The sequence below is a fragment of the Anomaloglossus baeobatrachus genome, chromosome 2, assembly GCF_048569485.1.
Source record: "Anomaloglossus baeobatrachus isolate aAnoBae1 chromosome 2, aAnoBae1.hap1, whole genome shotgun sequence".
Classification (NCBI taxonomy): domain Eukaryota; kingdom Metazoa; phylum Chordata; class Amphibia; order Anura; family Aromobatidae; genus Anomaloglossus; species Anomaloglossus baeobatrachus.
The window spans coordinates 469,829,245-469,843,107 of NC_134354.1; the positions used below are offsets into that span (position 1 = coordinate 469,829,245).

Sequence of the window (13,863 nt, forward strand, 5' to 3'; positions counted from 1 at the left end):
TCATGGCCAAAAGTTTTGAGAATGCTACAAAAATTAATTTTTACAAAGTCTACTGCTTAAGTTTTTCTAATGGCAATTTGCATATACTCCAGAATGTCATAAAGAGTGATCAGCTTAACAGCAATTACTTGCAAAGTCAATATTGGCTAAGAAAATGAACTTTAACCCCCAAAACACATTTCAACATCATTGCATTCCTGCCTTAAAAGGAGCAGCTAACATTGTTTTAGTGATTGTTCCATTAACACAGGTGTGGGTGTTGATGAGGACAGGGATGGCGATCAATCAGTCATGATTAAGTAAGAATGACACCACTGGACACTTTAAAAGGAGGCTTGTAGTTGGTATCATTGTTTCTCTTCAGTTAATCATGGTGATCTCTAAATAAACACGTGAAGCCATCATTGCTCTGCACAAAAATGGCCTAACAGGGAAGAGTATTGCAGCTACAAAGATTGCACCTCAGTCAACAATCTATCGCATCATCAAGAACTTCAAGGAGACAGCTTCTATTGTTGCCAAAAAGGCTCCTGGGCGCCCAAGAAGGTCCAGCAAACGCCAGGACCGTATCTTAAAACTGTTTCAGCTGCGGGATCGGACTACCAGCAGTGCCGAGCTAGCTCAGCAATGGCAGCAGGCTGGTGTGAGTACTTCTGCACGCACTGTGAGGCGGAGACTGCTTGAGCAAGGCCTGGTTTCAAGGAGGGCAGCAAAGAAGCCACTTCTCTCCAGAAAAAACATCAGGGACCGACTGATATTCTGCAAAAGGTACAGGGAGTGGACTGCTGAGGACTGGGGTAAAGTCATTTTCTCAGATCAATCCCCATTTCGATTGTTTGGGACATCTGGAAAACAGCTTATTAGGAGAAGAAGACGTGAGCGCTACCTCCAGTCTTGTCTCATGCCAACTGTTAAGCATCCGGAAACGATTCATGTGTGGGGTTGCTTCTCAGCCAAGGGAATCGGCTCACTCACAGTCTTGCCTAAAAACACAGCCATGAATAAAGAATGTTATCAGAATGTCCTCCAAGAGCAACTTCTCCCAACTGTCCAAGAGCAGTTTGGCGCCCAACAATGCCTTTTCCAGCATAATGGAGCACCTTGCCATAAAGCAAAGGTGATCACTAAATGGCTCATGGAACAAAACATAGAGATTTTGGGTCCATGGCCTGGAAACTTTCCAGATCTTAATCCCATTGAGAACTTGTGGGCAATCATCAAGAGACGGGTGGACAAACAAAAACCAACAAATTCAGGCAAAATGCAAGCATTGCTTATGCAAGAATGGACAGCTGTCAGTCAGGATTTGATCCAGAAGTTGATTGAGAGCATGCCAGGGAGAATTGCAGAGGTCCTGAAGAAGAAGGGTCAACACTGCAAATATTGACTTGCTGCATTAACTCATTCTAACTGTCAATATAACTTTTTGGTACTCATACTATGATTGCAATTATATTTCTGTATGTGATGTAAACATCAGACAAACACAATTAAAAACCAGAGGGCAACAGATCATGTGAAAATATAATTTTGGTGTCATTCTCAAAACTTTTTGCCATGACTGTACATCGTTTTTTAAAATTATTTAAATATTTTTTTTTAAAAAAAGTCATATGCGGTTCCTCATATTTTGATACACAGCCAAGATAACGTGCATTGCTGGGGGCTGCAAGCTGTAGCCGTACGCTTTATCTGTGCTGGGTATCATAATACGAGAGGTACTCTATGCCAATTTTTTTTTATTTATTTATTTTTACACCATTCTAAATCCGCAGGCCAGGTCTGTGATTGCAAGCAGTCAGACATGCTGCCACACGGGCTAGGGGTGCATCTGACTGCAACCAATTAGAGATGCCAGGACTGCGGGTGAGCTGGGGAAGCAGTGAATATTTATGAGGCTAATGAGCGACTTCAGAGGCAGTTCCAACCATGCCAGAGACTGTTAAGTATAGCGCGCTTGCTTTATTTTTTATTTTTCCTTTATTTTTTTTGTTACCCAAGTTGCCGGATCCAGATCAGTAGCCGGAGTTCAGAACAAACGGGTACTTTTGAAACTGTGCGGATCCTGACTTTTACAGTCCGGGTCTGCCCATCACTACTTAGAACCAGGGATTGACGTCCAGGAGATTTATTCTTTCTTAAAGAGATATAGACAAACCTAAACCTGGGTTCACACATAGTGACAGTGACAACGACGTCGCTGTTACGTCACCATTTTCTGTGACGCAACAGCGACCTTGTAAGTCACTGTTATGATCGCTGCTTAGCTGTCAAATACAGCAGACGCAGCAGCGATCATAACGACACGCGTCGCTGTGCTACATGTGCAGAGAGCAGGGAGCTGCGCACACTGCTTAGCTCTGGCTCCCTGCACTCCTAGCTACAGTACACATCGGGTTAATTACCCAATGTGTACTGCAGCTACATGTGCAGAGAGCAGGGAGCCGCGCACACTGCTTAGCGCTGGCTCCCTGCACTCCTAGCTACAGTACACATCGGGTTAATTACCCGATGTGTACTGCAGCTACATGTGCAGAGAGCAGGGAGCCGCGCACACTGCTTAGCGCTGGCTCCCTGCACTCCTAGCTACAGTACACATCGGGTTAATTACCCGATGTGTACTGCAGCTACATGTGCAGAGAGCAGGGAGCCGCGCACACGCTTAGTGCTGGCTCCCTGCACTCCTAGCTACAGTACACATCGGGTTAATTAACACGCTGTGTACGGGTTAGTTAACACACTGTGACGCACTGCGATGTGTGCGTCACAGCGGGAGAGCGACGACCAAAAAATGAAGCTGGACATTCAGCAACGAGCGGCAACCTCACAGCAGGGGCCAGCTCGTTGCTGGATGTCACACACAGCGACAGCGACGGGACATCGCTGCTACGTCACAGAAAATGGTGACGTAGCAGCGACGTCGTTGTCGCCGTCGCTGTGTGTGACACCACCTTTAGTTGCTAACCCCACAGAAGTCGTCTTATACAATAGCTGACACGTGGATTAACTAAAGCTTCAAAGTCATGGCTCAAAAGCTATTGTTCATGGAAGGTAAAGTTCAGCAATAAGAAGAGAAAATTAAGAGATCAAAGCAGGCAAAAAATCAAGCAGACAAAGTAAAATTCACAAGCTGGGTTCTAACAATATGAAGGACTGTATGCAACACCTGGCACCCAGAGATGTGAGCCAGCAAGTTGTGACATTATTCATAGTTCATTAAAAGTAATTTTTAAAATTTTATTTTTTTTAAATAATTCTTGAGCACAAAAGACGTGGACCCCAACGGTAGCAACAGTAGTTGACCCTTTCACTATAGTAGCCAATTTGCTGACAGCAATCTCGTCTTGGGTAGCTAGTGTTATGGCCGTGTCTGAATCTCCTGCAAAAGCCTCTGGCACTAAGTTGCTGGGACTTGCAGTCCTGACCAGGCAAATTGACTATGTCCTGCTGCAGGGTTTTGTTTATCTATCCCTGCACCTACTTCTAGCCAGTTATGCTTTGTAACTATTCTGGTCTGCTGCTTACATCGTTTTAGTACTCTGTATTTTCTGGTGCTTAGTTCCTGAACTCGATTTGCATTTCAACTAACCGACTGTTTATCGATTTTGTCTCTGACTTTGAACTCCTAGTAATGACCCAGCTCTACAACCCTTCTCTCTGCCAACTCACTGTAAGGGTCAGCAATCACTTTGTGAAAAAAAACCAGGGGACCCTGAATAACTCTAGATCCCTGAAGACAGGTTAAAGGCTAGACCTCCAGTGGGACCTGGTAAATATCATGGCTTGTGCAAGGTCTTCTGCGAAAGCCCTTTTATGAACATCCAGGCTACCACAAACAGAGCTCTGTTACATTTTGTGTATTTGCCTGCAAGTACCGTATTTTTCGCTTTATAAGACACACCTGATAATAAAACGTACCTATGTTTTAGAGGAGAAAAATTTTAAAAAATATATTTTGAGCCAAATAGTGCACTAAAACATTTTAGTTAAATTATAAAAACATTATTTTAACAATATAGACTCCACAGCAGTCAATAGCAGCATTGTAAGTAACATGAACCATGTTTGTGAATAACATGAGGGGAAGCTTGTGGGAAGATGGGGGATCTGTGGATGATGCAGTATTATGGAGGATCTGTGGATAACGCACGGTTATGGGGATCTGTGAATTATGCTCTGCTATGGGGACCTGTGGATGACACGCTGTTATGGGGGATCTGTGGATAACGCACTGCTATGGGAGATCTGTGGATGATGCACTGTTATGGGGGATCTGTGGATGACGCACTGTTATGTGGGATCTGTGGATGATATACTGTTATGGGGGATCTGTGGATGATGCACTGTTATGGGGAATCTGTGGATAACGCATTGTTAAAGGGGATCTGTGGATGATGCAGTATTATGGAGGATCTGTGGATAACGCACGGTTATGGGGATCTGTGAATTATGCTCTGCTATGGGGACCTGTGGATGACACGCTGTTATGGGGGATCTGTGGATAACGCACTGCTATGGGAGATCTGTGGATGATGCACTGTTATGGGGGATCTGTTGATGACGCACTGTTATGTGGGATCTGTGGATGATATACTGTTATGGGGGATCTGTGGATGATGCACTGTTATGGGGAATCTGTGGATAACGCATTGTTAAAGGGGATCTGTGGATGACGCACTGCTATGGAGGATCTGTTGATGACGTACATGGGTGTAATCTGAAAGATGAGGAGGGTGGTAGTCACATTTACAACACTTGGGCCACTACAATACAGTCCCTCCCTGGAGTGTTTATAATAAATATAACTACAGCCCCCATCATCCATCAGAATACAACAATTGATACAGTATATTCTGAAGGCTGATGATGTGTTCCCCTTCAGTGTATTTGCTCACCTATTAAGGACTCTTCGTTCAACTGACACAATTTTGTCAGGGTCAGATCACTGATTGGAGGAGGCAGCTCTGCAGCAGTTGCCTGCACCAATCAGTATCCAGATCTGCAGAGGAGGAGGAGAATCACCCTTCTCTCTCTTCTCTTCCTTAAAATAGTCTCCGTCTGCTGAGGAGAACTAAAACGGAGCCCTCCGTGATCTCTATCTGCACCTGCGCTGCCTCTAACGTGATGGACTTTAGGAAAATGGCTGCGGAGGCAGCGCATATGCGGATCGAGATCTCGACTCTCTGAGATCTCAATCTGCGCCGCTTCCACTGCCATTTTCCTGAAGTCCTTTGAGTCAGAGGCAGCACAGGCGCGGAAAGAGATCCCGTTCTGAGATTCATGGCACCTGCCTCTGCAGCCATTTGCTGGCAGATCCATGGCGCCCTCATCACGCTACCGTGACACTCTAGCTACGGGCCCACAGCAATGCTAGTATCGCTCCACTGGTGCTGCTGCTGCAGGAAGCCGGCGACAGTGGTGGCACTAGCCTCCTGCGACTACGCTCCACCGCTGCAGCACTCCCCGGTAAGCTAGATTCATTTTGTCATTTCCCCTCAATTTTGTGGGAAAAAAAGTGCGTCTTGCAAAGCAAAAAATATGTTGGTATACAATGTTTTTCTAAACCTTAGTTCATATTTCATGCCCAATGCATATGGTTAAGGTTAGTCACATAAATGTACTTGTTATTTCACTGGTCTCTACTTCAAAATAATTAATATATTGTATATATGATCAAAAATACCTATTCATATAATTGATCATTTTTTTTGGTGATCAGAAGTTTTATTGCCCTGTTGGGACACACGGGTCTATATGCAGAAGGCATATACACCATGTGCAGAATTATTAGGCAAGTTGTATTTTAGAGGATTTTTTTTGTTATTGATCAACAACTATGTTCTCAATCAACCCAAAAGACTCATAAATATCAAAGCTTAATATTTTTGGAAGTTGGAGTGGGTTTTTTTTAGATTTGGCTATCTTAGGAGGATATCTGTTTTTGCAGGTAACTATTACTGTGCAGAATTATTAGGCAACTTAATAAAAAACAAATATATTCCCATCTCACTTGTTTATTTTTACCAGGTAAAGCAATATGACTGCAGAAAATTTAGAAATAAACATTTCTGACATGCAAAAACACCTTTCTTTATGATGACACTCAACAGCTTACCATCCATAGATTCTGTCAGTTGCTTGATCTGTTTACGATCAACATTGCGTGCAGCAGCCACCACAGCCTTCCAGACACTGTTCCGAGAGGTGTACTGTTTTCCCTCCCTATAGATTTCACATTTTATGGGGGACCACAGGTTTTCTATGGGATTCAGATCAAGTGAACACGGGCGCCATGTCATTATTTTTTCATCTTTTAGACCTTTAATAACCAGCCACGCTGTGGACTAGTTGGATGCATGTGATGGAGCATTATCCTGCATGCAAATCATGTTTTTCTTGAACGATACTGACTTCTTCCTGTACCACTGCTTGAAGAAGTTGTCTTCCAGAAATTGATAGTAGGTCTGGGAGTTGATCCTCAACTCGAAAAGGTCCCACAAGTTCATCTTTGATGATTCCAGCCCATACAAGTAGCCCACCTCCACCTTGCTAGCATCTAAGTCTGAGTGGAGCTCTCTGCACTTTATTGATCCAGCCTCTGGCTCATCCATCTGGCCCATCAAGAGTCACTCTCATTTCATCAGTCTATATAACCTTTGAAAAATCAGTCTTAAGATATTTCTTGGCCCAGTCTTGACGTTTTATCTTATGTTTCTTATTCAAAGGTCGTCGTTTTTCAGCCTTCCTTACCTTGGCCATGTCCCTGAGTATGGCACACCTTGTGCTTTTTGATACTCCAGTAACGTTGCAGCTCTAAAATATGGCCAAACTGGTGGCAAATGGCATCTTGGCAGCTTCACGCTTGATTTTCCTCAATTGATGAGCAGTTATTTTGCGTCTTTTTTGCCCAACACGCTTCTTGCGACCCTGTTGGCCATTTGCCATGAAATGCTTGATTGTTCGGTGATCACGATTCAAAAGTTTGGCAATTTCAAGACTGCTGCATCCATCTGCAAGACATCTCACAATTTTGGACTTTTCAGAGCCCGTCAAATCTCTCTTCTGACCCATTTTTCCAAAGGAAAGGAAGTTGCCTAATAATTAAGCACACCTTATATAGGGTGTTGATGTCATTACACCACACCCCTCCTCATTACAGAGATGCACATCACCTGATTTACTTAATTGGTAGTTGGCTCTCAAGCCTATACAGCTTGGAGTAGGACAACATGTATAAAAAGAATCATGTGATCAAAATACTCATTTGCCTAATAATTCTGCACACAGTGTATAAATGTGCAATAATGTTAGCCTGTCTGTAATATATCAATGAAGGCAGAATTGAGGTCCTGTACACTTATATCATTTGTGAAATTGCACAGGAAACACACTTAGCATGCCAACTGACTCTCTCAGTGATTTGAGTTTTTGATACTGGAATGCATCCAAAACATTGGATGGTTGTGTAGTCCCATCAAAAGCATTTGTTCATACGAAGTTATCTAGTATGTTTAGACACCTTAGGAGATTCATTCTAATTGCACTAACATTTAAGTAATCAATTTTAAATGCAACATATAAAATAATTTGCCATTTAATACCTTGAATCTTTCAGGAGGTTATTTTTGAAATCCCACACAGCACCCTGTAAAACAAGGCCTGTGAGGCAGAGTGGATACAACTCACTGTGTGGTTTACATTCCAGAGATTCTACAATGTGACACTGGAGAACAACCTGCAGGCAAAGCAAATTACAATTATAAACAGAAATACAATTCAGATTAACTACATTTATTAGATTATATTCCACGATCAGCCATATATAGTCCTTGCCCCTAATGGCATTCAATGTCTAATTTGCCAATCTAAATCTGAAACACAACCTGGCAGAATTCACACTTTACAAAAAGTTGACTGATTTTCATTAGTCTTCTGAATCTGATTTTCAAACATTTTGGTCAGTATGTCAGTTTTTTGCCATACTTGTGTCATCCATTTTTCTTGCATGGTGACAACGGCTAATATTTTGTCTAGAAATAACACACTAAGCTATTAGGGAATGTGAGAACAGGTTGTAATTAGTAGCATACAGGAGGAAAAAGAATTATCCACCACCAGGAGCAAAACAGTAACAATACAGTGACATGACAAGAATCTGCAAAATTATCATATGCTAAATAGTCGCAAGTCACATTTATATATGGGATAGTTAAGATGATTATCTATAAAATAATTTCTATAAAATTATGGTAGTTACATGTTCGAAGCTGAAGTAGATGAAGATATGTGGAGCTTTAAATCAAAAGTTCAAAGCATTGTTACCCTTTTGCTCATCAGTCTACAGTATATTCTATTAAACCTTTCAATTCTTCCCCACTAAAGATAAGATCTTACAAGAGTCTAAATCAGCAAATCATCATTCACAGATAGATTATTCTTGACAGTTTGAATGTTTCCATATTGAATGTAGGTAGATACATGCATGCAAAATAATTTGAGGCAGCCAACATTTTTTTTCTTGTGCATACTGTTGTTAAATTTTGCTACTAAAGCAGTTGTAAACCCTTAACATTTAACTTTTTTTTGTTGTTTTTTATTTATTTATTTTTAGCTATCACCGCAACCTTTGAAAGAAAATGCTATGCAACCCAAATTGCTACATCGCACAGTGAAAACACGTAGGTTCATGCCTGGATACATAAAAGCGGCAACAAAGTGCAAATATGGTTGTGGGGCGTATAGTTGAAAAATTAAACTATTAAAACATATATACAAAAAATGTAAAAGTATTACATAAAAGATTTTTTTAAAAATTGCACCCCTGGTGCAACAGGACAAGAAAAGTGTGTGTGGGACAGGCCAACTGTATTTTGGTGGCATGTAGAGGTCTAATATTAGACTAGTACAACAAATAAAAGAAAAGTTTTTAACAACACACTTTGTAAAGTAGACACTTGTTTTTAATGTCTGCATTCTAGAAATTTGTTACAGTCATATGAAAAAGTTTGGGCACCCCTATTAATGTTAACCTTTTTTCTTTATAACAATTTGGGTTTTTGCAACAGCTATTTCAGTTTCATATATCTAATAACTGATGGACTCAGTATTATTTCTGGATTGAAATGAGGTTTATTTTACTAACAGAAAATGTGCAATCTGCATTTAAACAACATTTGACCGGTGCAAAAGTACGGGCACCTCAACATAAAAGTGACATTAATCTTTTGTAGATCCTCCTTTTGCAAAAATAACAGCCTCTAGTCGCTTCCTGTAGCTTTTAATGAGTTCCTGGATCCTGGATGAAGGTATATTTGACCATTCCTGTTTGCAAAACAATTCCAGTTCAATTAAGTTTAATGGTCGCCGAGCATGGACAGCACGCTTCAAATCATCCCACAAATGTTCAATGAAATTTAGGTCTGGGGACTGGGATGGCCATTCCAGAACATTGTAATTGTTCCTCTGCATGAATGCCTGAGTAGATTTGGAGCAGTGTTTTGGATCATTGTCTTGCTGAAATATCTATCCCCTGCATAACTTCAACTTCGTCACTGATTCTTGCACATTATTGTCAAGAATCTGCTGATACTGAGTTGACTCCATGCGACCCTCAACTTTAACAAGATTCCCGGTGCCGGCATTGGCCACACAGCCCCAAAGCATGATGGAACCTCTACCAAATTTTACTGTGGGTAGCAAGTGCTTTTCTTGGAATGCCGTGTTTTTTTGCCTCCATGCATAACGCCTTTTTGTATGACCAAACAACTCAATCTTTGTTTCATCAGTCCACAGGACCTTCTTCCAAAATGTAACTGGCTTGTCCAAATGTGCTTTTGCATACCTCAGGCGACTCTGTTTGTGGCGTGCTTGCAGAAACGGCTTCTTTCGCATCACTCTCCCATACAGCTTCTCCTTGTGCAACGTGCACTGTATTGTTGACCGATGCACATTGACACCATCTGCAGCAAGATGATGCTGCAGGTCTTTGGAGATGGTCTGTGGATTGTCCTTCCATTTCCTTACTATGTTCCTCACAGTGGAAACTGACAGTTTAAATCTCTGAGACAACTTTTTGTATCCTTCCCCTGAACAACTATGTTGAATAATCTTTGTTTTCAGATCATTTGAGAGTTGTTTTGAGGAGCCCATGATGCCACTCTTCATAGGAGATTCAAATAGGAGAACAACTTGCAAGTGGCCACCTTAAATACCTTTTCTCATGATTGGATACAGCTGCCTATGAAGTTCAAAGCTCAAAAGGGGTTACAAAACCAATTAAGTGCTTTAGTAAGTCAGTAAAAAGTAGTTAGGAGTGTTCAAATCAAGAAATTGATAAGGATGCCCATACTTTTGCACCGGTCAAATTTAGTTTAATGCAGATTGCACATTATCTGTTAATACAATAAACCTCATTTCAATCCAGAAATATTACTCAGTCCATCAGTTATTAGATATATGAAACTGAAATAGCTGTTGCAAAAACCCAAATTGTTATAAAGAAAAAAGGTTAACATTAATAGGGGTGCCCAAACTTTTTCATATGAGTGTATTTGTATTTAGAAACAAAAAGGCTTTCCTTCCTGTGACACACAAGCCTAAGTTTCAGGATTTTTTTACTAGCAAAATTAGTCAACAGAGTATTAAACTACCGTCCTAGTTTGAAATTGCAGTGTGTGACTATTTAAAAAAAAATACTGTTAATAAGGTGTTGTGCTGCTATTGCAGTATTTCACAGATCGATCAATTCACAGTCAAATAATCATGAATATACAGCTCCTCCCTATTCAACTTGAATCTTTGGATTATAATTTGTAGACTGATTATGACTCCCATTTTCAACACAATCTGATTTAGGCCTTTTTCTGTCCCTATGTGGGTCAGGTTGTATGCTCTGACTTCCCATCCCTAGGATAACTATTCCTAAAACAGCATTATTTATCTGGCCCTCATCTTTTATGCAGCTGTTAAAATTGGCTGAGCTAGACCATCTAATGTGATAGCTGAAAAGCATTATAGTAAAGCCTACATGGCCACACCTCAAGACATTAGCCTGCTTTATGACTAGAGTTGAGCGCGGTTCGCGGTTCGAGGTTCTCCAGTTCGCGGCTCGAGTGATTTTGGGGGCTGTTCTAGATAAAACTAGAACTCGAGCTTTTTGCTAAAGCTCGATAGTTCTAGATACGTTCGAAAACGGTTCTAGCAGCAAAAAGACCAGCTAATTCCTAGCTGGCTTTCCGCTGTAATAGTGTAAGTCACTCTGTGACTCACACTATTATGACATTTCAGTGTATAGTGTGCGGGAACAGCGCATTCACATCACTGCTGTATGGATAATGGCGATCGCCATTTTTTTTTTTTTCCTTGTCTTCCTTCCCTAAGCGCGCGCGTGTAATGGGGCGGGCCAGCATGTCAGCCAATCCCAGACACACACACAGCTAAGTGGACTTTTAGCCAGAGAAGCAACGACATGTGTGATAGGATGTTCATGTCACATGTCCCTGCATTATAAAACCGGACATTTTCCTCCAGCATGCCATTATCTGCCTTCTGCGTCCTTGGTGTCAGTCATCACTGGCGCAGCTCCTATCGCCGATACTGCTGTGTACGCTCCATACACAGCGCTGTACAGCATAGGGATAGCACTCTCTATCATTCCTTTTAAGGGCTCATACCGGCAGGGTCAGAGCCATAGGTGACAGGTCCGTGAAAACAGAGTTTAAAAGCTACACAAGATGACAGCGTCTGTGTAGCTAAGGTCAGGGATTTCCTCGCTGCATTTCCCCATTAGGAGGGATAGAAAGGCAGGCTTCCTTTCCTCTACCCAGAGACCCACAACCCTGCCACTGTACCCTCCTGCCCTTTGCACACTTAAACTCATTGTTACTAAGCCATTATACTAGCAAACACTGAGTGAACTTAGTGGCATCCTAAACGTGGCTATTGGACTTCTGTATTGTCCCACTAGTGCAAAGATATTTGCAGCACGTCTGCCTGCATTGCACACTCAAACTCATTGTTACTAAGCCATTATACTAGCAAACACTGAGTGAACTTAGTGGCATCCTAAACGTGGCTGTTGGACTTCTGTATTGTCCTACAAGTGCAAAAATATTTGCAGCACGTCTGCCTGCATTGCACACTCAAACTCATTGTTACTAAGCCATTATACTAGCAAACTCTGAGTGAACTTAGTGGCATCCTAAACGTGGCTGTTGGACTTCTGTATTGTCCCACAAGTGCAAAGATATTTGCAGCACCTCTGCCTGCATTGCACACAAAAACTCATTGTTACTAAGCCATTATACTAGCAAACACTGAGTGAACTTAGTGGCATCCTAAACGTGGCTGTTGGACTTCTGTATTGTCCCACAAGTGCAAAGATATTTGTAGCACGTCTGCCTGCATTGCACACTCAAACTCATTGTTACTAAGCCATTATACTAGCAAACACTGAGTGAACTTAGTGGCATCCTAAACGTGGCTGTTGGACTTCTGTATTGTCCCACAAGTGCAAAGATATTTGCAGCACGTCTGCCTGCATTGCACACTCAAACTCATTGTTACTAAGCCATTATACTAGCAAACACTGAGTGAACTTAGTGGCATCCTAAACGTGGCTGTTGGACTTCTGTATCGTCCCACAAGTGCAAAGATATTTGCAGCACGTCTGCCTGCATTGCACACTCAAACTCATTGTTACTAAGCCATTATACTAGCAAACACTGAGTGAACTTAGTGGCATCCTAAACGTGGCTGTTGGACTTCTGTATTGTCCCACAAGTGCAAAGATATTTGCAGCACGTCTGCCTGCATTGCACACTCAAACTCATTATTACTAAGCCATTATACTAGCAAACACTGAGTGAACTTAGTGGCATCCTAAACGTGGCTATTGGACTTCTGTATAGTCCCACTAGTGGAAAGATATTTGCAGCACGTCTGCCTGCATTGCACACTCAAACTCATTGTTACTAAGCCATTATACTAGCAAACACTGAGTGAACTTAGTGGCATCCTAAACGTGGCTGTTGGACTTCTGTATCGTCCCACTAGTGCAAAGATATTTGCAGCACGTCTGCCTGCATTGCACACTCAAACTCATTGTTACTAAGCCATTATACTAGCAAACACTGAGTGAACTTAGTGGCATCCTAAACATGGCTGTTGGACGTCTGTATCGTCCCACAAGTGCAAAGATATTTGCAGCACGTCTGCCTGCATTGCACACTCAAACTCATTGTTACTAAGCCATTATACTAGAAAACACTGAGTGAACTTAGTGGCATCCTAAACGTGGCTGTTGGGCTTCTGTATCGTCCCACAAGTGCAAAGATATTTGCAGCACGTCTGCCTGCATTGCACACTCAAACTCATTGTTACTAAGCCCTTATACTAGCAAACACTGCTGCCAGTTTAAGGGCCGTAGTTGCATTGTCAGTGATAATTATTGTTGTTTATTCTGCTGTTAATAAAGATTGACCACCGCTGCAATCTACACCACCTCTCAATTTTTACTACCACATTTTAAGTGCACAATCTTGTCGCAATCAAAATGAGTGGCAAAATGACAGATGCTGGTGGAAAGGGTAAGAGGCGTGTTGGAAAAGGAAAAAAAGGGTTTGTCCGTGGGGAAGGTGGCAAAGCTCCATTAATATCTGCTGAAGATAGACCATCTTCCAGCAAAAGTAAGATGTCTACTACTTACCGTGGACAATCCGATGTGCTCCCTTTTTTTCGGACACAGACAAGTGGAACAAAGGTAGATGATGGCCAAAAAAGGAAAATGCTTGAATGGATCTCAAGTGGTCCAACAAGTGCCCTCTCCGCCACCTCAACTACCACATCCAAAAAACACCAGTCCTC

General features: G+C 41.8%; 1 protein-coding gene across 1 annotated transcript in view; it reads right to left on the minus strand.

The window, feature by feature from the left end:
• The window catches only part of LOC142291659 (uncharacterized), a 1,021,181-nt gene that overhangs the window by 69,865 nt on the left and 937,453 nt on the right, over positions 1–13,863 (minus strand). The window contains exon 101 of the mRNA XM_075336344.1: positions 7,602–7,735. Within this exon, the coding sequence (XP_075192459.1) occupies positions 7,602–7,735 (134 nt within the window). The remainder of the gene's footprint in view (positions 1–7,601; positions 7,736–13,863) is intronic.